We start from the raw sequence: 27831 nt of genomic DNA, 5'->3' as shown, positions 1-27831 counted from the left end.
CCGATTTTTGTCGTTGTTCTCTGTATTGACAGCACTCCAAATGTACAAAAAAATGAGCTCAATGTTAAAATTGACCGGAGTTCTCCTTTAAGTGTGTCCCATTGAGTAAATAAAAATCTTAAAACACTTGCGGTCTTCACGCCCACTTGGGCGTGAGTTTGGCCAAACTCTGGAAATATGTCATGTAAGTAGACAAGTGTTCAAGTGCAAAAATGTTTATTTGGACTGGTCCACAGTCTACAACTCGCATAACCTCACGAAGGTATGCAAATGCATATGTTGGCAGGCAGGACAGCCTATCATTGTATTCAGATCGAATGCAATGATTGGATGAACATTTTTTGGTCCTGAGACCTCCATATATATATATATATATATAGAATACATATATGTACATATTTTTTGAATATTTAGACCACTTCTGTTATTGATTACTAGGATGTGAAGAGAGTTTCCACCAGTATAACAAAAAGCATTTATGCAAAACATTGCAAACCCTACCTTTAAACTAGTTAAAATGACTAAATGACGCTACATTTGACAGCACAGACAAGATAAGAGAGCACAAGCAGGTTTAATGAGTTCACCTGCCCATCCAGTCATGATGGCTAATTGTAAATAAACTTTGCTTGCTTTCCTCGAAGGAGGCTCGAACCCGAGGCTCAGTTTAAGCTAAACCCTCCTATAATACTACTATATAGAGGAAGAATGAAAGAAATAGATGAGGAGAAGTCCAGTCTTCCACTGATCATTATCAACTTGTATTCTCCTGCTGACACTAGCCGAGTAACTAGTGAACATCAGTGGCATGCCAGTCGGGGGAAGGTGGCACATAAGGCCCATAAAAAAAGAATTATTTCCATTAATTCACAGGCAAACCTTTCTATGAATGAACATATGTCCAGGACATTGTGTGTATTATTATTACTGTCTTGTACAGTGTCTTATGCATTGTATACTGTTTTATGCATGCTTTATGATAGAACTATTAGATAATGTAGCCTCATGGTATCATGCTTCACACAAAACTCTGATCATGCAATTGAGTCAGCTTCATTACTCCCTCTTCATTGGCCAAGCCAAACTCCAGAGATGTGACCTCTGCAGAAGTTAAAAGGGGCACTATCTCAGTAAACATCTCTCTTCTTGCTGCTGTCCGGTGGAAAACACTGGAGACATCCAGTCCGACCGCGTGGACCTGAAAAGAGTACAAGCCATGTCGCAACTTTCCACCTGGGAGAGAACCTCTCCCAATAATAACCGAGTCAGACTAACCTTGCTGAAGTTCGTCATTCTTCACTCAACTTGGAAGAACCTGACTGCAACTTCACCACCATCAAACTACTGAACCATCAAGACTTTACCCTGAGACTGCATATCTGGACGCTCGTTCAATGGCTATTGCAAGTAGCCTCGTACATTTAACTAAACTAAACTAAACCGAGGATAGATATGAGCAGTAGATTGTTACCAAGGTGTTGATGGTTCTGTTCAGGTGGTTAACTGACTCACCTTGTCATGTGCTTTATTCTCCTGTTTCGTTTCATTTATTCACTTTCCCCAATTTTACCCATGTATGCTTGAGTGTATGTCTTTGTTTAGACTATTTGTGTTTGTGATTTAAGTAAAACATTTGTGCACATTCACATGAGTGTTGACTTGATTCTGTGGTCACTGCTTGCAAATCAAATCAAAAGTAACACTGTACCCAGTAATAAAGTGTTAGGCTATTTTTCTGTGGCCACGAAAATTACCATTCTGAGAGTTGATAAATGATTAAAGCAGTGTTCGCTGGAACGAACTGGTTAATTGATTGTAATAATTCTGCTACATTAAGTTGAGTCTTACAAGTGATTCATATACATTTTAAACGAATTATAACATGTTATAATTAATTATTCATATTTCCCTTGAGCCAATTTGCCGCAATAGTTAATGTGGTGAAAAGTCAGATTAAATGTCAATAATGAAATATAGATGAAATGTAAAGTACAGTTTCGAAACACTGCTTTATGAAGCTTCAAACCCTTTACCAACCTTTTGTCTCGAATCAGTGTTTCGGAGCTCGTATCAAACTGCCAAAGTCACATGATTTCAGTAAACGAGGCTTTGTTGCGATATTACTTCTTCGAAACGTTAAAAAAAATTCAATGGTTCGCTTTATGTTTGTCATGTTATTTTATATGCATTTATTTTTTCTTTTATTTATTTTTGTTTTGTGAAACTTTACATATGATATAATTTCATTCCTGTAGAAGTTCCATATGTTCTGTAGGCCTACTTTATGTCTGCTTATTGTCAGATACATAATCAATAATAATAATTTAAAAAAATGTAAAAAAAAAACAAAAACAAAAAACATTTCAATGGTTCGCCACTGGTGTGTGATGATATATGTGAACCCATTAATCATTCGTATTCACTGAGACGAAACATTGAACAAGTGTCTATGGGTCTTACCTGATCTCTGATTATAGCCTACATTTGTAGACATTTTAATGAGACATAAGCATAATTAAAATGAATAATAGTAGTTAATAGTCTCTTATTGGCCTGTTTAGCTAAGCCATCCATGGGACAAACAAAACAAGCGCTGGAGATTTATAAAAGAACACATATTATACAGACACATGATATTTAATCTTATTAGATGATTAGTTAATTGCATTTGATAGATTTTACTTTCAATAAAACATCTGCAATGGGGTTGTAAGAGGTGTTTTATGCATGTTTGGCCTGAGTTTTTGTTGTATTTGCACTGTTTTGACCAGCAGGAGTCACCAGAGTGTGGCGTTTCGAATGCTTCGAAACAGTGAATCATTTGTGACGCAATTGGTTCAATTGAATCGAAGCTTTAAAAAGCTTCGTTTCTCCCATCTCTAGTAGACACAGTGTTAGTATCACGGTGCATCAAAAGCATAAAACACTGCAGAAATCATTTGTCCACTATAATATATTTCTGAACAAAGTGGGGTGCTCTATAAACGTATTGTTACATAAAATGCTTCATTGCTCATTAGGTTTAATAATAGGTTTCTCAGACTTTTGGACACCACTTTTTGAGATTCCTGTGCTTACAGTGACAGTCAGGAGTTTACGACGCAAGTCTTCATTTGTTCCTTCATTATATAAGACAATGAAATCCTTCTCAACAGAACTGGTGGAGAAATGAGCTTAGGGCGGCTCAAGAAATCATTCCTAAATCAAACTACATTGCTTTCACTCTAAGAAGATACGGTTCTATATAGAACTTTAAAGGGTTCTGTCAGGCACTTCATATATAGAAACTTTTTGGCATAAAGGGTTCTTTAAATTGAGTCAAGAACCCTAGAGTTCTGTATAGAACCACACTGAACCTTTTTTCTAAGAGTGTAGTACAGCCTCATACACAAAACTCACTGATCTCACACACACACACACACACACACACACACACACGCTGAATTAGGCTCTGTTCAGAATAGCATACTAACATAATATCACTATTTCTGTAAAGTATGCACACAAATGTCCAGTGTGACAAATTAACTGGAACTACAGGCAAGAGTTTTAACATCTCTTTTTACCCATTGTTAAATCAAATTGCCAGACATTAAACTACATATTTACACAAAATTGAATTAATAAAAAATAAACTTTATTTTCAAAAAGACAACTGGATACTGCCCATTAAATTAAACATGCAATATAGTGGTCATGTGACAACAGTATAGCACACCACTGTATGCAGAACAGCATAACACTACTACTACTGTTTTACTATATTTAACAGTAAGCAGGATTCAATGTGTAATGCACAGTATTTAGTGAGCGGTAATATTACAACAAGTACTCCATTCTGAACATAGCCAGTGATTGTAATACATCACAGTTGTAGAATGTTACATTCCATTTTCCCCGTAGCTGATGTACTAATATAATCTGTTAGTAATTCAAATACATAATTCTGAATACATATAAATCTGTGTGTGCATATATATATATATATATATATATATATATATACACACACACTGTACACACATCATATTGAGCCTACTTTAATGATAACCTCATTATAAGATCTGCTCTGTTTCATCAAGTCTTAAACAGAGCTGATGGATCCCAGACAGCAACATGGTCTCGGCCCAGATCCGGCCCACATCTGGTACACATGGATTCCACACGGCCCAGATGTGGGCCGGATCTGGGCCCACAAGACGTTGCTTCTGGGATGGATGGATGGATGGATGAGTGGATGGACAATCGTCTGGAGGTCTATAGGTTACTGAAGAGTTCATTTTTCTTGCTCCAGTCCATGGGCGGAGCTCTCTTATTGGAGCGTTTCTGGTGCGCGCGCTCTTTCACCTGCTGTAAGGACAGACTGAGCTCTGGGATAGCATCTCTGATGGATGGCTCCACAGTCTGCAGAGAGGAAGACAAACAAACTTCATAAAGTTATGAAAAACCCTACAACAGTCACCTTCAGGAACTGCTACAAGCGTGTGAAACAACTTTCTAATGGAACATGTTTTCCCAGTATTTCATTAGGGTAGTTTCAGAAAGTTTTTACTGTATACTGTTATGTAGTATGTGAAACAGTATGCATAAATGTCAAAGAGTGAAAAATGTGATTAATTGTATTGAATGTGCACTTCAAATAGTAAAAGTATATTTTTTGTTAAAACGAAACTGTACGTGCAGATAATATAATATTACTGAAATAAAAGACCACTTAAGTGCACTTAAAGATAGACACTTTCATGGCTTGTATCACACTTAAGTAGACTTTTATAACTGCACTTTGTAATAATGCTAAAAAGTTTTACTTTCATGTTTTAATAACGTTTTGTCATACTTTAAAGAAGAGCACTTATTTTTATGTGTTGACGTACATACTAAAGCACATTAAAAGTACTTGATTATAATTAAAACTGTAGTGTGTAATTCAATATTACAATTAAAATTAATATATTTTAAATGTGATACAAATTGCAACTTCTTCATAACAAATATGTAATTACAAATATATTTAAATATATAACATACACGTTTCAATAGAAATTACATTAAAGTATATTTTAGTTTATCATAAATGCTTGTCAATTCATTCAGCAGTAACTTTAACCATATTTCAAAAACAATAATAGTAATTATGAAATTACATATGATGTACTTAAGTCCTACTTGAGTGGGTAAAAAAAAACAATCGAGAGTTCAGCTAATATAATTTAAAATAAATTTAAACTATAACATTTTCAATTAAGTCTCAAAAACATTACATTCAAATTGCACTTAAGCAGATTCTTATAAAATATATAATTTCCTTATTAAGTACTCTTTTTAAAAAATAAAGAGCATTTTTTATCTCATAATGTCTATTGCATTGTTCATGTTTACCAAAGTGCCGTTTGGTTACTCTCTTGTAAGCTGTTAATAACATTATTTTGCATTTTTCATTAATTTTTATGTAAACATATCTTAACCCTTGGCCCCAAGTCAAAAACACAAGAAAAAAAAATCAAAGCTGATATTACTTTCACTTTAAATGTTACACTGGAAATGTAAGGTCAGGTTGAGCGCTTTGTATTGTGGGATACAGTGTGTTTACTGCAAATTTTGGCAAAGAAAACATTGTGTATATTGCAAACAGCATATAGTCATGCTGAATACAGAACCGCATACAACTCTAACAATCTCCCCCATATCTTTCTATGGCAGAAACAGCGAGAGTGGTATGTTAGTCTGCAGTTCTCAGTCTCACCTCAGGGGGCGGAGTCCCAGTGGGCGGAGTCACGAGGGAGGCGTTGGAGGAAGCGTTGGAAGGGGACGGACTGACTGATAACTTGGAGTCCTTCAGTCCCACCTCTTTGGCCACATTCCCATTTACCTAAACAGAAGGCAGATTTCAGTCAGATATCCTGTGAGAGATAACAGGCCCTATTTTAACTATCTTAGCGCATGATCTACAGCGCAGGGCACAAGTGCACTTAGGTCATGTCCGAATCCACTTTTGCTAGTTTAATGACGGGATAAATGGTCGGTGCACTCGGCGCATGGTCTAAAAGGGTTGTCCCTATTCTCTTAATGAGTAATGGGTGTGTTTTGGGTGCAACGTGCAATAAACCAATCAGACTCTCATCTCCCATTTCCTTTAAAAGCCAGTTGCGCTCGCGCCATGGCGGATTCGCTATTTACCTGGCGGAATTTACAAACGGAAAGACTGAACGAGTTTCCAGAGAGGAAATGTATCTGCTCGTGCGCGAGGTTAAAGCACGCAAGCAGATCATCTACGGGACAAGCCGGATTCCACCATATCTTTATGTACAATGTATCTTTTACATTGTAATCCTTTCATTTTTGATATTTGGCATGTTTGTTTGCTGCTGCGTGTCCCTGTGTGTGTGTAATAAGCAGAGTGCACTGTGGACCCGCCTATAGGGGCACATTACCAACGCGCTCATTAAAACAAAATAAAATATTGCGCCATTGACCAGGTTTCATTGCCTCAAAATAGCAACGCGCCAACAATGCGCCTGAACACACCTCGTTTTCAGACCAGCACGCCCATGGGCGCACAAATGGGTGCAAATGCATTTGCTACTTAAACAACATGGCAAATGAAAATGATAACTGCATCGGGCTGAAACTAGCAAAAGACACTTGCGTCGCGCCTGGCGCTGCATTGCACCGGGTGTAAGATAGGGCCCATCCTATGGTTTGCACTAGGGGTCAGACTTGAGCCTGTGTTGAACTGAGCAGTGAGACTGAGTTTCATTAACTCTAGGAGTGGGCAGCATTAGCTAGGCATCAATACTCCTCTGACAGCTGACAGCGCCTCCTTACTCCCTCCAGCCAGATTCATCTAACACGTCAGCCATTAGCCGAAGCTGAAGGATCCCTGCATCCCTCTTACTTATATATAAATATATAGAGAAACCGTCCCCAGGGTCTCTCGCTCTCTCTCTTCTGGAGACATGGTCTCAAAACTTACAAACTCCAGCAATGAGTGGCTGATCCGTCCATGTCAACTCCAGCGGGATGAGTGCAAAAATGGAAGGTGAATTCAGAAAGTTTGCCGGCCATGAAATTGTATTTTTGCCTCATAATCTCACCTTATTTTTATTGAAAATATATTTTTTAGCCTGTATGACAGTGTGTCTTGCATATTAGTGTCAAACAGCGCAAGTCATCGTGTCACTAGCGGCGACATATACAGGGCAGTCTCTGTCTCGCAGTCGAACTGCTCCTGACACAAAAAAGTACAGATATATCATGATTATGTTCCTTATGTTTCATTGTGGTGTGAGAAATATTACACATACGTGTCACCACATGGAGTCATTTTACTGTGCGTCAGCTCTAAGAACTATAGTTCAATTAAATCCCTCCAGCGAATAGCAATTAATCATGTCAATTTCTGAATAAAGGATTGATCTTCAACCTCTAATGGTCTTCTGTCATGCCTTTTCTAACTTTCGTCATTAGCATAATCACAATTAATTGTATATGATACACAGTTTTAGCAGCAGGCATCCATTTGGGATGACTACCAAACCCAATAATAGGCGAATACTGTATTTCAATAATTGGCTAATATCAAAACGTGTAAAGGTTTCCAATAGCCTCTGAGAAACTGTTGCAAGTGTGTTTTTCTGCTATGAGAACTAGGTTCAGGCACAGGCCAATACAAACAATCCAAGTTGCTGTATTTATTTATTAAAGAGCACACAGAATAACAAATAAAACCCCAACAGGAAAGTGTACATGGCTTAAGAACTGAGAAGAAAATTGATCTCAATATCCATGTACAGTATTTGCTCATTTCAAGCCGGTTAGATTCAAAGCATCTAATGCCAGAACTTTTTACTAAATTAAAAATTTGAAGGAATATTTAATCCCAAACGAACCAGATTTTGTCCATGATGCTCAATGTTTTTAAAGCAACAAGACGTCATTATAATATTTGCAACATTTATCTTACTTACACCAGCCAAGAACCTCAACTTTCCTTAAACTTTATTATTTTGTTGCCTCACTAACACAGGTATTTCACTTTTGGCAGAGGAAAGTGATACTAATGGGTACTGGAGTCAGGGAGGATGCTACCATGATATCTTTTTTGGCCTGCTGGCCATGTAAAGATTGAAAGTATGCAATTTCAAGTAATTTCTTATTGAATTTGACAAGACAAGAGACATTAATAGAGCCGTTTAAGAGTGAATGTGGGCATATTTTAAAAATAAAATATTTGCAGTTCAATTATAACAACTCTCTAAATAGTTTTTAGCATGTTAATGAATATGGTAATGTTAATCACTGTAAAAAATTGCCAGGAATTGACAGGATTAAGTATTATTTTACAATAAATTACTGCAGTCATTTACTCTGAAATCAATGCATGCTGTCAATTTCACACTAAAATGTTTAACAGTGTATTTGGTCTGGGCGGCCTAGATCTACTCTGCAAGTATGGACATGCTACTACTAATAGATACACAGACGCACTGCTGTGAGCATGTAAGATATCCGGCTTCTGCTGCATAAATAGACATACATAAATCTGTAGCAGATCTGGGCAGGTGGAGATGGGGAGGTGGAGGGGTTCAGCAACACTGAACCAGACTATTTAAATGTTGAGCAAGTAATCTCATTGGCTGCAGGATCAGCAGAGGCCAATCAGATTGTGCCATGCGGTAATGATGTGATTGCTTGCAGATTGCATGTAAAGGACCGATCAGCAAGAAAAACATTCATAAGAGTTGAGACCCCTTGCATAACCCATTTAAAACTATTCATGGCCATTGTTCAACACACCATTGTTCAATAAATAACTACATTCAATAGTGCTCTTTCCTGCAGCTCAAACAGTTGAGCGTTGGTCATGGGTTCGATTCCCAGGGAAAGCAAGGACTGATAAGAATGTAAACGTGTATCTTGAAATGCAATGGAAGTCACTTTGGATAAAAGCGTCAGCCAAATGCATAAATGAAATGTAATCACAATAAACAATTCTTCTACCTAGTAATATAGTTCATTATGCTGGTTTTCGTGCTGTGTCAGAATTATCACAATTAACTCACAGTTGCATGTCCTTTGACTCATTTCTATGGCAATTAGTGTGGCTTTGCTGATAATGACAGCAAAATACTTCATCTATATTGTTTAGCAGTTTTGTAATTACACATTTGAGGTTGATTTTCTCTATATTTCAAACGTGTTACTTGAAATGCATTAAAGGGATAGTTCACCTAAAATTTTTAATTTTGTCATCATTTACTCACCCTCAAGTCGTGCCAAACCTGTATGACTTTATTTCTTCAATGAAACCGTAATGGCTTTTCACACTTGAACTAGTTAACCCTGGGTCATTAATAAACCCAGAGTAAACTGAATCCTGGGTTATCTTGATTCACGTTTCACAACGCTCATAATTTACCCAAGGTTAACATCTAGGTTATTGTCCTTATTTGCATATTTGTAGTGTCAGTGTCACTGATTGGATGAACGCAGCACACTAACATTGCGCATCCTCATTCTCTATATTGCCTATCAGCTTTATACTGAATAGACTTTACGGACTATAAAGGTAAGAATGAAACAGTCTCTTCTTCACTCCAATTGAATGCGTTTACATGCACGTTCGTGATCATGTAAAGGCGTTAACCCGTTTTGCTTTATTGAAGTAAGGTCATAAACGGCTTAAGCATAAACCGATCGTCACAGCTGGATTTTTGCCCCTTACATTGATTCAACTTGCATTGTCTAAATATTGGTTTGTAAACCCAAACCCGGACATTTCAATAAGCTGATTTTTGAGTTATCAGCATACTGGGGTGCATGCAAATGTGCTCATTGTCACGTTTCTGTCGCCGTCTGACATTTTTCCTCTCAAGCGCTGAAGCTACTGTTTTCATGAATGACCAAAGCCAGTTGTTGGTTCCTAAGCATCTAGTCATAACATTCTAACACTGCTTTGTTTCACACTGTACAAGTTTGGCACCGCAATGCAGGGTTAACATCACAAAACCAGTGCTAATCCTGCATCACATGTGTGAAACGTTCCTTTACCCGGGTTTAAAAGCGGGGTTTAGAATGATGATAACCCAGGGTTAAGCGCAGTGTGAAAACCCCTTTAAAAATAAATTTTGAGAATATATGATTTTCTTTTTTTGTCCATACAATGGAAGTCAGTGATAACCAAAACTGGTTACAGTACTAACATTTTTCAAAATATATATATTTTTTAGTACACAACTAATTTACAACATTAAAGTCCCCCTGTAGTCCATACATTTATTCCTTAAAACTCATCTTTGATCACCAAAATTACATATTTAAATAAATTCTTCATGCCTTTAAACATCTTGAATGTAACTCTACACCCTTGCCTCATTTAGTATACGCGGTTCTATGAATATGCAAATGAGCCCCGCCTCCACTCACTCACACCAGCTCAGAGATCCACTGGTTGACGATCACACGTTGACCTGATTGGTTACAAGGTAGTTTGTGACGTCAGAAACACCAGCGATTTCAAACCGTGTTTTTGAGACTGTCTTTGATTCACTGCAGTTTTAAGGAGAAAATACTCAGCAATGGTGTCGACTTATGAATATGGTTTGTCTTAAAGCATATTAAAAACACCACATAGACATATAAACAACATTAAAAACTTGATTTTCACCACAGGGGGACTTTCTTCTTTACATCAACTATACGGTGAACTATAATACAAGTAAACTTAAGGTATACTGTTAGTTTACTAGCTATAGACTTCAAGCTCACTTTTTAATTTCTGTAAATACACTTTGAAGAATACTCTCAGTAAACTAATAGATTAATAGATTTTACACTGCAAGTTTACAGTAAGTTTTCTTTAAGTTAACTTAAAAGCATACTTACAGTTTTTGCATTTTAAGTAGGCTTAAACTACTAGGTTTCTATTTAGGCATTTTTTGGTACTTAAAGTAGACTTGAAATTAACTACAGTATATGCCACATATACTGTATTTATAAACCAAGTACTGTATACTACGCAAGGATAATTTTGTTTATCTCTGATAAATACATACAAGTAGACTGAAAGTGAGAAAATGATGACAGAACTTAATTTTTTTCATTTGTCATTTGATCGGTTGTCTTACCTTGTCCTCCATGTCTCCGTTGACCACAGGTTCAGGCAGCGGTCCTGCGGGCAGAGAGAAGCAGCACAGCACAGGTCAGTCACAGATCACACAACTGCCCCTAGTACATCTGCATCTGTCAGACGGGACACTTTCTCCAATAATGCTCCTCATCAGAGACAGCCAGGACGCAAAGATTAAACAAGACACTTCCAAACACCAAGAGAATAGCTAGTATGACATTCACTCCTTCTCGGGTTGCAGTAAGCAGATGTCGACTCTGTTACATACTGCAGCACAGGTATTCACTTCATTTATTATTCAGATAATCACCGTGGTGAGATCTGTGATACCTGGATACCTGTCGACCCCCACAACTCCACAGGGTACAAAATCTAGAGGCCTTCATAGTGGATAACACTTTAACAAATTAACTTGACATGAGAGATAAAGGACGTATGTGGAGATCGGAAGAGACTTGTGAAAAAGAAGTACACTTTAGCATACTTCTACTTCTGTTGTCTTTGAAATACAGTTAAAGTTACTGCTCAATGTACTGACAAACATCTTTAGTAAACTAAAAAATACTTATTATTTATCTATATAATTTCTATTGAAACTTGTGTCATGTATTTATTAAATATATTTGTGATTACACATTTGTAATGACAAAGTTGCAATTTAGTATATTTAAAATCTATTAACTTTAAATGTAATATCAAATAACACAGGCCGTGATTGTAGGTAATGATGAGGAAACATTCAAATGTACACTGCAAAAATCTTCTAGTATTTTTGTCTTCTTTCCAGTCTAAATATATATATAAACTTAAAACAAGATGCATTTACTAGACAAGTAAAATGACATTAGAATTGAGGTCTAGTTTTCTGAAGAAGAAATAAATAAATAAAGTTAGTTTTTGCTTAAATCAAACAAAATTATCTGCCAATGGGGTAAGAAAAATAATCTTGTTTTCTGTTCTTGTTGTTCCTTTTTCCTTCAATGATTCTGTTTGTTATCATCAGGTGTCTTTACTAATGCTCAATAATCCCTTAATTATATTTATGTATATTTATGGATCTCTCAGGTTAAACTTCATAACATTTACCTTTATTTAAGGAAGAAGGCCCTTTTCAGTGGTCTGAATATCTGTATTTTTAGGGGACGTTAGCGGTTTAAATATTTTTTTAAAGTGAAATTGTTGTTAAGTTTTACTGCATTTTCTCTGTAAAAATACATTTATTTCCCCAACTCTGAGATAAAAAAAAATTCAGATTTTTTTTTTTTTTTAATGAACATCTCAGGTTAAAATTACATTTTTGCACATGAAAATCATGACAATTGCCTTTATTTTTAAGAAAAAATACTTTTTTTCAGTAAAACTATAAAAATATTAATTTGGTGTGAATGTATACATTTTTATTTTCTCTGTAAAAATGAGTTTAAACCAAAATGCGAGTTTAAAAAAATGTATTTGTGGTGCTGTACACTTGCCTGATAGGCCACAACTGTAATAGTCTTTTACTGTAAACACATTAGCCGTTTTCTTATACAATGGAGGACAAGTCGAAATTATACTACTATTTAAATTTGAAGTGTCAAAATTTGCTGAATTAAAAGAAATGTGATCATCATGAGTACATTTCATTTGTAAAGTAATTAAGTGATTGGATTATGAAAACATATACATTACTTCGTACTTTGTAAAGTAATTAAGTGATTGGATTATGAAAACATATACATTACTTCGTACTTATGTCACATTAAATATGTTTTGGTTCCAACAAAAAGATGTTCCTACCACCAGCCATTCTTTCCAAAGCGTTTCTAGGAAGAAGAGTAAAGCAGTAAGGCAGATAAAAGAAGTGGAAAATAATCCTGACACCCTTACCGCCTTCTTGTCTCTAAATCTCTATCTTTCTACCGCCGTCTGAAGGATATATGAGTGGCAGAAAACTGCAGGGAAGGAATGATAACACTGATCCATCTGGCCCCTGATCGGCACAAAGCACACATCACTGGCTGTTTGGACACTTCAAATGCCCTTCAGTCCCAATACGGCAATCTGAGAGCCACTCCAGAACAGCACCTTGGAAACCACACAAATCCTCCTTCCAAATTTGGCTGACAGGCAGCAGAGAGAGACAGAGTGTGTGTGTGTGTGTGCTCAGACAGAGCAGTGCAACTGGGTGCGAAAGAGAAGAGAAAACAGCTGAATGTACGACTGTGTAGAGAACAGAATCCTACAATCTGAAAAACCCATGCCATAGAAGGACCATTTTGGGCTCCACAAAGAATCTTTCAGTGAACAGTTCTTAAAAAACACACAATATTTTAATAATCTGATTAACCTTTTTCAACAATTAAGAATCGTTTGTGTAAGACTTGAGAAATTAGAAAATGCCGGACAGTCTGGTTGAGGAGCGACCAGACCCTGAGAAGACAGGATCTTGCTGAAAATTAACATTTCATTCCCTCATCCCTCACCCTATCTCTCTCATACTCAGATCACCTGAATTCACCCAAGAAAATACATAGTTTAATGTGAATGATTATCATCGAGTATTGTACATGTTTGGTATCATTTGAAATGTCTCAGTGCGACTGGTACAAATGTCTCATTTCCAAATAAGTAAAACAAAAGGTAGTAAGGTTTTTAAGAGTTTAGGGATACCTGGCACACAAAGGAAGGTGGTCTCTAGAAAAATGGTCTCATACCCCCAAAAGGTGTAACCTCTGAATGCAAATTTCCATTGTTAGCACATGTTTCCATGTGAAAGAGGTCTGTCTATATAATGGAATGCAGCAAAGGGCTCTGGCCCATGATGCTAAGAGTGACTCTTACTTAAGAGTAAACTCTTAGCATCATGTATCTTAATGTTGGGTTTGCATCTCTTCTCTTTATTCCAGAGCATTTGATGTTTTGTATCGATTATCTTTGAATTGATTATGAAATTGGCATGATATATTTACCTGACATAATAATTTGATTATTCTAACTGACTTTGGCATTATTTTCATTAAAGAGTTAAAAGGAATAGTCAAACATTCACTCACATTTAATGATGCACAGATATCATTAAAAACTTTTCATTTATGGAGTCAGATAAAATAACGAGAGAATACAAATTCAAATGTATTGCATTTAATCAAAAAATACTTTGCCTCGAGAAAAAGACAATAACACGTAAAGACCTTCCGCGCTGATCGGATGCCGGACTTTGGGCCGATCGAGTGCGAGATTACATTTGTGTAATAGAAAGATTCCATGGATGTTGAAGGTTCTTCATGGAACTACCCAGCTAACAAATTTTACAAGTTTTCCAAACATTCTGTTTTGGTTATGGACACGTTAAAATGTCCAGTTTTCATGATGTTAGTGGAACGTTTTTTAAAAGATTAGCATGATGTTCCTAAAACATTCTTTCAACTTAATTTTTACTAACAACTCAACATTCTAGGAATGTTGATTTGTAACATTCCAAGAACATAAAAATGTCCAGTTTCCATAATGTAAATAGAATATCATTTAAAGGTTAGTATGATGTTCCTGAAACATTCGAACACCTGCTGTTAACAAGCAGAATCACTGAAGGAAAGAGAAACAACAAGAACAGAAACTAAAACTGACTTCCAGACACAGTCTTACTGTAGATGAAATCAACTGAAGATAAAAGTAGAACATTAAATCTCTCAAGATCTCAGCAGAGGAGGATTAAACAACTCCACAAACAGCATTACCAGCTTCACTTTTAAAGTTATTACTAATTTGATTTCTGTCATATATCTACAGAAGTTCTTATGGAGAAATAACAGAGGTTTAGATGTTAGTTGATGTTTGGTTGAAAATGTTTGAGGTCGTCATTATGGTGATCAGTGTCTCTTGACCCTTGACTTTTGCTAGTTTATTTCTCTTTCAGCAATTGCAGGTGTTTTCATAAAATTATAAATTGATTTGATAAAGATTTGATGCATTGATTTGATTTGATGCATTGATAAATAGATTGATGAAAAGGCAGACAAACATGTCTGTTTTAATGACAGTCAAATGACTGCATTAAAGTGGTTTTAACTGCTTTTTCTTTAGTTTCATGACAAACTTAAGTAAAAAAAGTAATAAACAAATTTATAGAAATACACAGTTTTAAATAATGGCTCGTCCCTTGTCATTGTCACATACCAGAGAACAACTGAGGCGACCAGGCTTTGGGACAAACGGAGAAATAAAACAAGGTTCAATATCGGCGTGGTGTTTTCGAAATGGAGAGAGCTCACGACAAACTTGGACTTGACAGAGACACTGCTCTCGCAAGCATTTTAAAAGTCAGGTAAGCAAATTTATTACACATAGGGCCCTATTTTAACGATCTGAAACGCAAGTATCAAACTTTGTGGGCGGATCTTGAGCACTGTTGCTATTATACCGGCGGGATAAATGACTCTTGCGCCCGACGCAAATCTAAAATGGGTTGGTCTGAAGTAGCTTCATTATTCATAGGTGTGGTTTGGGCGTAACGTGAAATAAACCAATCAAAGCGACATCTCACATTCCCTTTAAGGGCCCATACAGTTATATTGCACTTTGTTTGTACTTCAGTAACGCGTTTTATCAAGTCTGGTGACTAAGTCTATGGCAGGCAGTGAAATTAAATATGTGTTGCACAAAAATATTGAGCCATTACTTGCAAATTCTGTGGGTTTGTTCAAATGTACTTGTAGTACGATTGTTTTAAATGTGTAAAACTGCGCAGCATTAACCCACCAAATAATCTGACAAATAGTCACATTTCAGTAACAGGCTAAGCATTACATTTCACGTTCCTTGCAGCTGATTCATTACGATGACATAAGTAAAAAGCTAAAGGTAGGCTATAAATGAACATCACCATCACTGAGCTTCCGACAACTCTTTCAGTTTTTATCTAAAAACATAGACTTAGACTTAGACTTAGACTGGTTTATAAGAGCACAATTATGAGCAGAACGAGGACTGAGTTTACCTGTTCGGCGTGATGACATTTAATCTCCTCGACCGCCTCTGTAGTCCCATTTAGCCATTTGTTAGCAACCGCCTTATTCGAGACATGTAACAGCTTAAAAAAAATCACGAGAGGGGTAATACTGATGTATTTTATGTCGTAGAATAAAACGTGAAAGTGTCTTGAGCTTGTGTTAAACACAGACCTTTTTTCAGCCATTTAACCAAAATCCCATTCAAAAAACCCATTGACTTCAGGACGATGGAACCGGGAGTGCTAAAATGCTAACTCGCTTTACGTCATACCTGAACCACTCTATGTGAAATGTTTCGTTTTTTTGATACAAGCTTCAAAGCCTCGGTGCCAAATGTCTCATTATTAAATTTGATCCCTTAAAACTCATGCCTTAAAATAGCTTGAATGTAACTCTACACCCTTGCCTCATTTAGTATACGCGCATCCATGAATATGCAAATGAGCCCCGAATAGACTTATAAACAACATTAAAAACTTGATTCTCACCACAAGGGGACTTTAACATTTGAAGGACGTTCAAAGAATGAAGACATTTAAAAAACTTCAACAAACAATCCAGAAATAACGTGTTTGTGCTAACCTTTTGAGAACATTATTAAAGACCAGATAATATTGAACAAACACTCTTTTAACGTTACTGGAAGAATGTTTGTTCATTACTTTGAGAGAATCTTGCCAGAACGTTAGCCAGAGTTATGAGAACGTTCCCTGTTAGCTGGGTTGCTAGTTGTTAGCTAGTGCTCCCAGTCTTCTGTCCCTGTTGACAGCTAATCCCACGGCCTCACAGAAAAGAGCTATTCAAATCGAAACGCAGTGATTCTGGCAGAAAACAGACTGATCGTGAGTATTAAACGAGCCTCGCTGAGAACAGCAGCACCTGGGACGTCTAAAAGCCTTCATCTGGTCAATCCTGCCATTTTTCCTCAAACAGATGTTTACTCAAACTGATAAGCAGTGATAGCAGCTAAGGAGAGTTTCCACTAGTGCTGACGCCAACAACTTGCTTGGTAAATAAAACGAGTAAACATTGTGTCTCCACTCACTCATGACTAATCTAGTTGTGTCAAACACACACACACACACACAAACACACAGTTTCCATGGCTGCATTTGGCACTGTTGCAGACTGTTGGCACGGGGTAACAAAACAAGACGGACAAACTAAATTGCTTAATAGGAAACCCAAAACCAGCGCAGCGAGAGACAGAGACACGCTTGCCTGAGTGACCCCTGCTCAGACGCCACCTAGAGGGATGCCATGGAGAGTTACAGCTGCTGGAAACCTGACTTCATGTTTTGTGTATGATGTACCTGTGAGGTGTTCTGCAGTGGGCGTCACTCGACACTTCTTGAAGAAAGCATCTGTTTCTGGATCTACGACCAAGAGTGTGGTGTTATCACCCCCGGCTTTAATAGCAGCCACCACATCTGCATGCTGCTTCCCATCCACTGAAACCTCGTTCACCTGAGGACAAACAGCACATCAGAAGACATTCACATGCACCAGTCACAGACTCACACTTAAAGGGACAGTTTACCTAAAACATTTCTGCCGTGAAATTTGTGTCAATAATTACTCAGCCTCATGTCGTTCCAAACCCGTGAAAATATTTTTTGATGAAATCCGAGAGGTTTCTGAACCAGCCATAGGCAGCAACGTCATTGCAACTTTCAAGGCCCAGAAAGGTAGTAAAGACATCATTAAAATAGTCCATGTGACTACAGGGGTTCAACCTTAATGTTATGAAGCGATAGTTATTCAACAATCTCTTCCACGTCATTCTCCAACGCTGTTGAAGTAGTGTAAACAGTGCAGCGCTTCCGGGATCTACGTCAGAACGCCGGCTCACTATTGGCCGACGCTGATCATGTGATCACCTCGACATATGCGTTTGAAGCAGGAGCTGGCCAATAATGAGCCGGCGTTCTGACGTAGACCCTGGAAGCGCTGCACTGTTTACACTACGTCAACAGCGTTGGAGAATTATGTGGAAGAGAAGAGATTGTTGAATAAAGTTGTTATTTTTGTTTGTATTTTTGCACACAGAAAGTACTCTCGTCGCTTCATAACATGCTCTCACATGAACTATTTTAATGATGTCTTTACTACCTTTCTGGGCCTTAAAAGGAGCAACGATGTTGCTTCCTATGGCTGGTTCAGAAACTTCTCAGATTTCATCTAAAAATATCTTAATTTGTGTTCTGAAGATGAACGAAGGTCTCACAGGTTTGGAACGACATGAGCGTGAGTAATTAATGACAGAAATTTAATTTTGGTATGAACAAACCCTTTGTTTGTTTGGGGGTAGGCTATGATATTAGACTACATAGCCTATAATAAAATATATTGTTATTCAAATATCAACAGTCTGTCATTAGTCACAAAAAAACAACATTAAAATCATGAACTCAAATGTCATTGTGGAAAAAAAAAAACAATGAGAGTGCGTAAATCAGACCTTTCAGGCTATAGCCTAATGCTAATAAGCCTTATGCCAAAAGTATTATCACAACCAAATTGTCAGTCATTAAATAAGAAAACTAAATAATTAAGTAGATGATTTGCTTTGTGTAACCCGACATCAGACATTAGGTCTGGTCACAGTGCCGCGACCAATCACTCACTCCTTTACGACTGGCTGCCTGCACATTCACTGTCCTCGCGGCTGCTGCAACTTGCTCCTTTTTGTTTTATAGAGTAGGCCTAGATGAAGAGGGCGCAAGTTGCAGCAGCCGCGAGGACAGTGAATGTGCAGACAGCCAGTCGTAAAGGAGTGATTGATTGATTTGCACTGTGTGCAAAAAAAAAAAAAAGAAAGAAAAAAGATGCTGCAGCCAATGAGCAGCCACGGACTGTCCACGGACAGTTTGAAGTGGCACCGGAAGTCTCGCACATTCAAGTTACAAATCAAGTCATTATGTGCATACAGTATGTAACATCAAATCAAAATGGATCTATGTGCTCAATTCATCACTGCACATTATTGCAAAGAAAAGAATATTGTAAATACATATTTTTTTAATATTTAAAACAACAATGAGCTCATCATCTGAAACAACGTCTCCAAGCCTTTAAATTTTCCATCCCCTACTCCTCCAGAATAAGTCACATTATGGAAGAAAACTGAGAACGAAGTTTCATACAGGCTTTAATGTAGCGCTCTTTTGTATACTGCACATAGTAAGGCATCTGGATATTCCATGCGTACAGACAAATTGCATATTATGCACAGTATACAGTATGTAGAAGTATGTATGCAACTCTACTCTACAACAGAGATTTCAGTATTCAGGATAACCGCTGCTCAAAATAAGACAACACTTACTTCTTGGCGTCACCCTGAAATCTATTTTTAGATGTATTATTCACATCTTCATTGTTCCAACAAAGAAAGTGTTTATCAAAGCTAGAATTCATTTTTCAACATTATCAGTCTCCTTTCCTGCTGTCCGAGGGAAGGATATCCTGTGTCTTCATGCATTACACGTTTGCCAAAAAACCCACGAGAGGCGTTTGTGTGAACCGAACGGGGAGGAATGTCAAGGGCAAATCTGACAGGATCCCATAGATTTGGAAGAAGATTGTGATTTGAAATATTTATTATTTAATATTTAACAATATGAAATATTCATAAATACTGATTTATTATTCATAAAATATGAATATGGGAGAGAAATCAACGTATGTTTCATTTCAAGTGGCATTTAAAGGAAAAAGTGAACACAAAAATGGAAATTCGGTCATTCTTTACTCATCGTTTGGTTTCTCTGACCTAATATTTTCTTTCCTCTTTGAAACACAAAGAAAGTACAAGGTGATTCATACTGCCAAACTTTAATAGTACGTATTACACTTTAAAAAAAGGAGGTTTGATTGGGTTCTAGTTAGAACCCTTGGGTTATTGTCTCTTTTAAAGAATTTTAAAGAACCCTTTATGCCAAAAAGGGTTGATGCGTTTAAAAATTCTGTTATGGGAAAAAGTTTATTAAAATGTTCTTCACACTATGAAAACAGAGTTCTTTTAAGAACTGTTCACTGTTCACTTTTTTCTATGGCATCACTGTCAAAACTCCCTTTTGGAAAAAAAAAAAATGATAAGAAGAAATGTGAGAAATGACAGCATAACACTGACATGTTTATAGAGATATTTAATTTTTGTATTAAATATCTAGTTTATGAGCTGTTAAAACAACATTAAAGGGTTGCAAGTCATTTTTTTGACTGTACTAAAGCACTAAAATACCATATTATGTTTGCAGATATTTATGAAACATGCTAAGTTCACACTTGTTTCTCCGAAAAACAATGCTAAATCCCGTTATTCGACTTTGAAATGTGCGTTCTGTTTCGGAATGTCTGTTTTTAATTTGATCTGTGTGCTTCCACCAGCTGCCAGTTTACCCAATAGTATTTCGACACCCCAGGTTGCCAGTTGGTGGAAAACACAGTGTATTACAGCGATGGAAGCCGGCAAACAAACTGGGTCAGAGATCGCCGATTCAACCCCACCTAAAAGCCTCGTCATCCATCTAGAAATCTCTATGACCAGAGGCATATTAAAATGCGGATAAGAGGCTTGTCACCTTCCATTGTCAATTGCATTATTTCCTCCATCTGGCAACCCGCATGAATGTCGAGGAGGAGGGCGGTGGACACAACTGTGTTTTTAATTTGGACTGCAGTACCCATATCAACCACTAGCTGTCAATGTTATAATTTACACTAAATCTTTAAAATGATCCTATGATCTTGAATATAGAAAATGTTGCACCTGACAGAACCCTTTAAGGTTCCATATAGACCCTTTTCTTCAAGACAGTATCTTTCAATTTGTGTTATTGTGATCAATTGTGATAAAGGAATGTTGAAATGAGTTTAGGTGGGAACAGATCGGTCCGCCTGTGGGTCTATATGTGGAATGAGGGTGTGTCTGTTAGTGGAGCTCAGTCCCAGAGAGGAAACGGACAATGTGCGCTCAGCAGGAACAATAGCTGCCTGTCCAACACAAAGAGCCCGGCTCGCAGGAGGAGGCCTGGAGGCCCCTCTGGGACAACAAAGACCCCTCCATCCCTCTGCTTCCTTCCCTCCCTTCACTCGTTCACTGGTGGCCTTTCCGTGGCTCTCGCTCCGGATGGAGCGGCCAGACTCAAGAATTACATCTCACACAAGAACCGGACAGAGAAAAACCTCCAGAAACATACACCTACTCTTTCTTTATTTTTAGTATCATGTACATTTTCTACAGGATTATTACGTATAAGCATTTGAATGCATTTGGGAACGAAACACACACTGTGTTGCTCGAAGCCAAACAACAGTTCTGCTGTGGAGCAATAGAGCAAAAAATAGATAATATTAACAATACTGTGTTTAAAATATAAGTTTCTTAATATTAAACAATTTTTTACAGTAGTTGTGTTTGCTGGGCTGTTCATGTCACATGTCACATGTTTTCTTTTCAGTTAAGCAGAAACAGAGCACTTGTTCATGTGATTCTGCTTAACTGAAAAGAACACATTTAAGTGTATTACATGTTGTCTATACGCATCTGTAGGTTTCAATTAGAGTACATTCAGTAGGCTATCTTTAAAGGCAGTTCTCAAAATAATTTTAGTATCTTAATGAACATGGCAATTGTTCATGTATTTGGTCTTGCCGGACTAGATCTGATATCCATGCTCAAGTATGGACTTGCTACTGTTAATAGATACACAGACACACTGCTGTGAGCAAGCAAGATATCCTGCTGTTGCTGCATAAATAGACATACATAAATCCCGTAGCTGATCTGGGCAGGTGGAGCTGGGGAGGTGGAGGGGTTCAGCAATCACTGAACCAGACTATTTTAATATAATAATAATACTATGGTTATTTGATACATTTATGTACTTACAAAGTTTTAATCGCGTCCCTTTTGCCATTATGGATGTGCAACACACACACACACACACACACACACACACACACACGCGCGAACTGTGATAACGTTCGCGCAATTTTTTGAAACTACACACACACACACACACACGCGAACTGTGATAACGTTCGCGCAATTTTTTGAAACTACACACACACACACACACACACACACTACTGTGATAACGTTTGCTAAGTACAAACGAATTTTTTTATTTATTTCTTATGGGGAGGGAGCCTACTGGGAGCCTACTGTCTATGGAGATAGAGCAGACCTTAATTTATTTACATTTGTAAATGCTGCAAAAAAAATGCCTACGTGACATAAAACTGTCTGACGTTGTTTGTTGAGACCGGTTGAGACATCCTATGACGACGACAATAAATAGCTTTAGACGCATTTGTTGTTGAACTGGCTGACATCGATTGAAATGACTATTTGCTCAAAAATCATAAAATACACTTACTTCTTCTGGAGGTGACGTTGGATCGCGAACAGTAGGCAACGATCCACACTTGAGGATTAACTTTGACCCTCGTTCACTAAACAGTCAGTCAGAAAATGAATCTCGTATTTAGGAAGTTTAAGTGGCGCCTTTTCTTCATAAATAAAATCCATCCGCTGTGTTTTCAGTGGCTCTGATGTCAGTGAAGACTAGTATGTCCATTCTTACATCCCACAACACACTTCTTAGGAGACATTACCGGCTGTCGTTGAAACAATGGAGGATGCAGATCACCGAGGGCGGGGTCTATGCCAAAACCAGATGTCAATCAAATCACGTCGGTGGGGCTTAGCTCATTTCTACGTCACAATGAGGTAAATCTAGAACAGGGTGTTCTGAGATAGTGCTTATGATTTATTGAGATAGTAAAAAAACTACTGGGTGGATTTTTATCATTCTAGGGTGGTTTTGCTCACACACTGCCAACACACATTTATGTTCAAACACCATGTAAAAGTGAATTTTGCATAATAGGTGCCCTTTAAACCCTTGTTTAATTTGAGGGTCTAATAGGGAAAAAAAGGGATGTAGTTTACGTCACACTGGAGATGGTCCTCACCGCAGAACACGAAATCCAGGGGGAGGAGTTGGATCCTGATCCCTAAACCCAACCCTAAACCTACCAATCTCCACCCCTTAGATCTGGATCCAACCCCGCCCCCTGGATCTTGTGGACTGCATTGAGGTGCTACTGTCACATTGTGCTTTGAAACTGGTCAGTGCTGCACTGTTCATTATGCTATGACATCCTAAGTATTGTTTATAGCAATGTTTAATCGAAAAAAGGTGGGTAATCCTCAAGTTACTTCACATTTTTGTATTTAGACAGTCTGGAGCCCTGACATAAATTCACATAAATTCAGACTGGTATGGTGTATCCAACACAGTACACGCACAAGAACACAAGCAGAGTCTCAGATTTCAGTATAGTAGTAGTATGATTATTGAGTATTGCTCATGGCTTCTTGCTTGACTCTCTAATGTTCATGAGGGTGATGTGCTCGATTCCAGGGCTCTTGCCCATGTTCCACTTCTGTCTTATTTGTCTCTGCTTCTCTGTTCTCAAACAGGATACGCTTAAAAAAAAAAGTGGCACAATGTACAAATTTCCCTTCCAGGAACACTCATAATAACACTATACTTGGAAAAGAATAAATCTATCATGTTTTATTCAAACACCAAAGACTTTTCTCACCAAAGTTATTTTGTAAAACCATGCCATTGTGAAAAATAAGTGTGCTTAATTGTATTGAATGTGTACTTTTAGTACACTTTAAATCTTTTTAAAAAGTGTACTTTTAGATAATATAGTACTACTAAAATTAAAGGCCACTTAAGTGCACTTAAACAGAACACACATTCATGTTTCTTAACACACTTAAGTGCACTTAAACAGAGCACACGTTCATGTTTCTTAACACACTTAAGTGCACTTAAACAGAACACACGTTCATGTTTCTTAACACACTTAAGTGCACTTAAACAGAACACACGTTCATGTTTCTTAACACTTAAGTGCACTTAAAAAGAGCACACATTCATGTTTCTTAACACACTTAAGTGCACTTAAACAGAGCACACGTTCATGTTTCTTAACACACTTAAGTGCACTTAAACAGAACACACGTTCATGTTTCTTAACACTTAAGTGCACTTGAAAAGAGCACACATTCATGTTTCTTAACACACTTAAGTGCATTAAAAAGAACACAAGTTTATGTTTCTTAACACACTTAAGTGCACTTAAAAAGAGCACACGTTCATGTTTCTTAACACACTTAAGTGTAATTTTTTTTAAATACACTTTTTAATAATGTCTATTTAAGTTTTACATGAACGCACATTTTAAAACACAGCAAATGTTTTTGTAGTGCTTTAAAGAAGTACACATATTTTGATGTATGGACTAATATACTAAAGCACATGTAAAATAATTTATTTTAATTTCACTTGAAGTGTGTTGTCCAAAATTACATTTGTTAATGTATTTTAAATGTGTTTAGTGTATAATATATACCATGTAACCTTTAGTAAAATATGTTTATATTTTAAAAAAGCTGTACTTGTAGATAATATAATATAAATGAAATAAAAGATCACATAAGTGCACTTAAAGCGAGACTTGAGAAAGTGTGTCTTGTACCTGTATTATCCGGTCTTTGGGTTTTAGGCCGGACCTCTGTGCCGGCGAGTCCTCATCTACAGCTCTGATGTACTGGCCGGGTCTGGACTTCTCGCTGTGCAGGTTAAAGCCGAAGCCATTGGAGCCTTTCTTGATGGCACAGAACCGTGGTCTGAGCTGGGGCTTCAAGTCCTGCAGGACAAACACAGCACAATGAAACATAAGCGAGCGGGTGCCACTGGAACGCAGGAAGTTGGGCGTCAGAATGTCTGTGCCTTTCATCTTTTAGAATATAGTCTTATCTTAAAGAGCAAGGTCAAGGTCAAGGTCACTTTTATTTATATAGCACCTTAAAACAACATTTCTGCTGACCAAGGTGCTTCACAAAATCACGATAAAAATAACAGTCACACAAAAATACAGAGTTTACAAATTTAAATTAGCAACTTAAACCATTTTAAAATCAAGACTAAGAATTTTACTCACTAAGACTAACATATCCAAAACTATGAATAGGCCTGAGCAAAAAGATACATTTTCATAGATGACTGAAATGCAGATAAAGAAGAAGATAGCAGATAACAGATAACAGATTGAGGTGGCGAATTCCACAGCTTAGGGGCAAATGACTTTTATTTTGACGGCGCTGAGAACGCCAGCCAGAGCCACAAAGTGCTTGCATTCTCCGTGTTCATTAGTTTACGATCTGTCTAACAGTCCTGTCTAATACGTTATTAGATACAACTGTTATACATAGAAAGTAGACCGTAATGAAAAGGTATTAGTGTATGCCGTGTGGTTGATGTCCAGTGTTGCTGAGCAGAAATACATGATCATGTTTCTCCTGGTCTCCTCAAAGTTGCATTGGATTTTCCCCTCAGCGTAAAGGTTAAGAGGCCGATCTATCACTGTTATCCATGTTCGTAAAGTTAGTTTCTGGAGTAAATATATATAGGTTATAATCTGTGTGTTTACACAGCCGTTTTTTAAAATGGCGGGTGCTGGTGTTTCACGTGCGTTCGGCCAATCATTGTACAGTAACGTCACTGGTAGTTCCTATAGTGCTGGTTTAGACCCGACTCTGAAGTAGGAGCTAAATTAGTTCCTGCAAAAGTAAAGTTCCTAGAACTAAAATCGTTCCCAGTTCCTGCGGTGCGAACACGCCAAAACCCGGGTACTTCCGCCAATAGTTCTAGGAACTATAAAAATGTTCCTCCGGTGCGAAAGCCCCTATGGATGACTGTCTCTAGGTAACTAAAAGATAGAAAACATTTCAATTTACGTAAGCCCCAAAGCTGGAAAAAACTGGCTCTGACAACAGTTTATTTGTTTGTCAAATTTTAACTCCGAATCAACAACAACACCCAAGTTCTTTACATGAGTGCGGATATTCGCTTGCAGAGGTCCTAAACTAGAGGTCAGGCCTTCTACCAAATGGGGGAAGCCAAATAAAATGACTTCAGTCTTGTTTTCATTTAACTGAAGAAAACCGAGCAGTTACAGTATACTTAATGTCAGAAGCCAAGAAGACCTCATTAAAACCTGTGGCAGGTTGCATAAACTGTTCAGACTAGTCTTACAGTAAAAATTAAGTGATCAAATTTTTTTCTTTATTTTCTAATTTGAATCCAAAATTAGACTGATTATCCCTTGACTAACTTCTAGTTGGTCAGACTGGTTCTTAAGACAGTCTTAACATAGAGGCTGTGTTTATGTAACCGCTTTGAACAAATCTAAGACAGCAATTATATTGCATTAGGCACAAAAAAGAACACTTACTACCTAATATTCATGTCTGCCATTTGAGAACCTTCCCCTTGTGAAACAGAAGAACACTTAAGCATTTTTTTTAAAGTACTGATTACAGACATACATATTTTGAAAGAATATACTGTACTTAAAGGGATAGTTCACCCAAAAAATGAAATGTATCGCATCATTTACTCACCTTCAAGCAATCCTAGGTGTATATGACTCTTTTCTTTCATCCAAACACAATCAGAGTTATGTTAAATAATATTCTGGCTCTTCCAAGCTTTATAATGGGAGTGAATAGAGCCTGAGTTTTTGATGCCCAAAAAAGAGCATCTGTACATCATAAAAGTAATCCATACGGCTCCAGGGGTTAATAAAGGCCTTCTGAAGTGAAGCGATGTGTTTTTGTAAGAAAAATATCCATATTTATAACTTAATAAACTATAATCACTGGCTTCCGGTAATGGCCGCTCCAGTCGAAGAGTGACATATACAAGTCATATACACATTGGATGGCTTGAGGGGGAGTAAATTATTCGATTAATTTTTGGGTGAACTATCCCTTTAAGTACAAACTGAATGTAATGTTTTCAGACACTTTTAGAATTTTTTTCAGAAATTTTTAATTTACAATTAAAAAATTAAATGTATTATAGTTTTAATACATTTTAAACAAATTAATATTAAAAGGAAATTAGCTGAACTCAAGAGAGCTTTTTTACAGCAATTACCATAAGTGGGACTGAAGTACATCTTTATATGTAATTTCATAATTACTTCTATTATCTGTGAAATATTGCCAAAGTTACTGCTGAATGTACCGGCAAGCATTTATGGTACAGTAAAATAAAATTTCATTGAAACTTACTGTATTTACTATTTATACATTAGTGATGAAGTTTCAATTTAATACATTTCATCTATATTAACTTTAAATGTAATATTGAATCACACACTACAGTTTTAATTATAATTGAGTGCTTTACATGTGCTGCAGTATGTTAGTCATCATCAAAACAAGTGTACTTCTTTATAGAAAACCTGATTTAAAATGCACCTTTAAAATAAAACTTAAGTGAACTCTCTTTAAGTGCACTTAAGTGGTCTTATATATCATTGATCAATATTACATGATCTGCAACTACAGATTTTTGTAAATATTATTAAGATTGACACTAAATGCACAATCTAAGCACACTTCGTTTTCACAAGGGTTGTTGTACAGGACAGAGAAATAGACCCAGACAGAAGGATGTTTTCTCTTTGTCCTGAATGCGATGGAAGTGGGCGGCGCACCGGATGAGGTCACCTGATCATGAGCCGCCCCTCACTGTTTTAAGACGGCACACGGTTCAGTGCATTGTCATGCAGGAAAATAACACCCTTCCGCTACGTTCAGCAAGTTGTGTC

General features: G+C 37.1%; 1 protein-coding gene across 2 annotated transcripts in view; it reads right to left on the bottom strand.

Moving 5' to 3' along the window:
• Positions 1 to 2618: 2618 nt before the first annotated feature.
• Positions 2619 to 27831, bottom strand: part of nherf1b (NHERF family PDZ scaffold protein 1b) — a 41956-nt gene continuing 16743 nt past the window's right edge. For both annotated transcript variants that reach the window (XM_079883656.1, XM_079883657.1), the window contains 5 exons: positions 24688 to 24858; positions 17433 to 17586; positions 11127 to 11170; positions 5744 to 5869; positions 2619 to 4404 (listed from right to left, as the gene is read on the bottom strand). In XM_079883656.1, the coding sequence (XP_079739782.1) occupies positions 4258 to 4404; positions 5744 to 5869; positions 11127 to 11170; positions 17433 to 17586; positions 24688 to 24858 (642 nt within the window). In that variant the 3' untranslated portion in view covers positions 2619 to 4257. The remainder of the gene's footprint in view (positions 4405 to 5743; positions 5870 to 11126; positions 11171 to 17432; positions 17587 to 24687; positions 24859 to 27831) is intronic.

This window comes from Squalius cephalus, assembly GCF_949319135.1.
Source record: "Squalius cephalus genome assembly, chromosome: 1".
Lineage (NCBI taxonomy): Eukaryota > Metazoa > Chordata > Actinopteri > Cypriniformes > Leuciscidae > Squalius > Squalius cephalus.
This window is presented reverse-complemented; position numbering and strand designations above follow the sequence as displayed.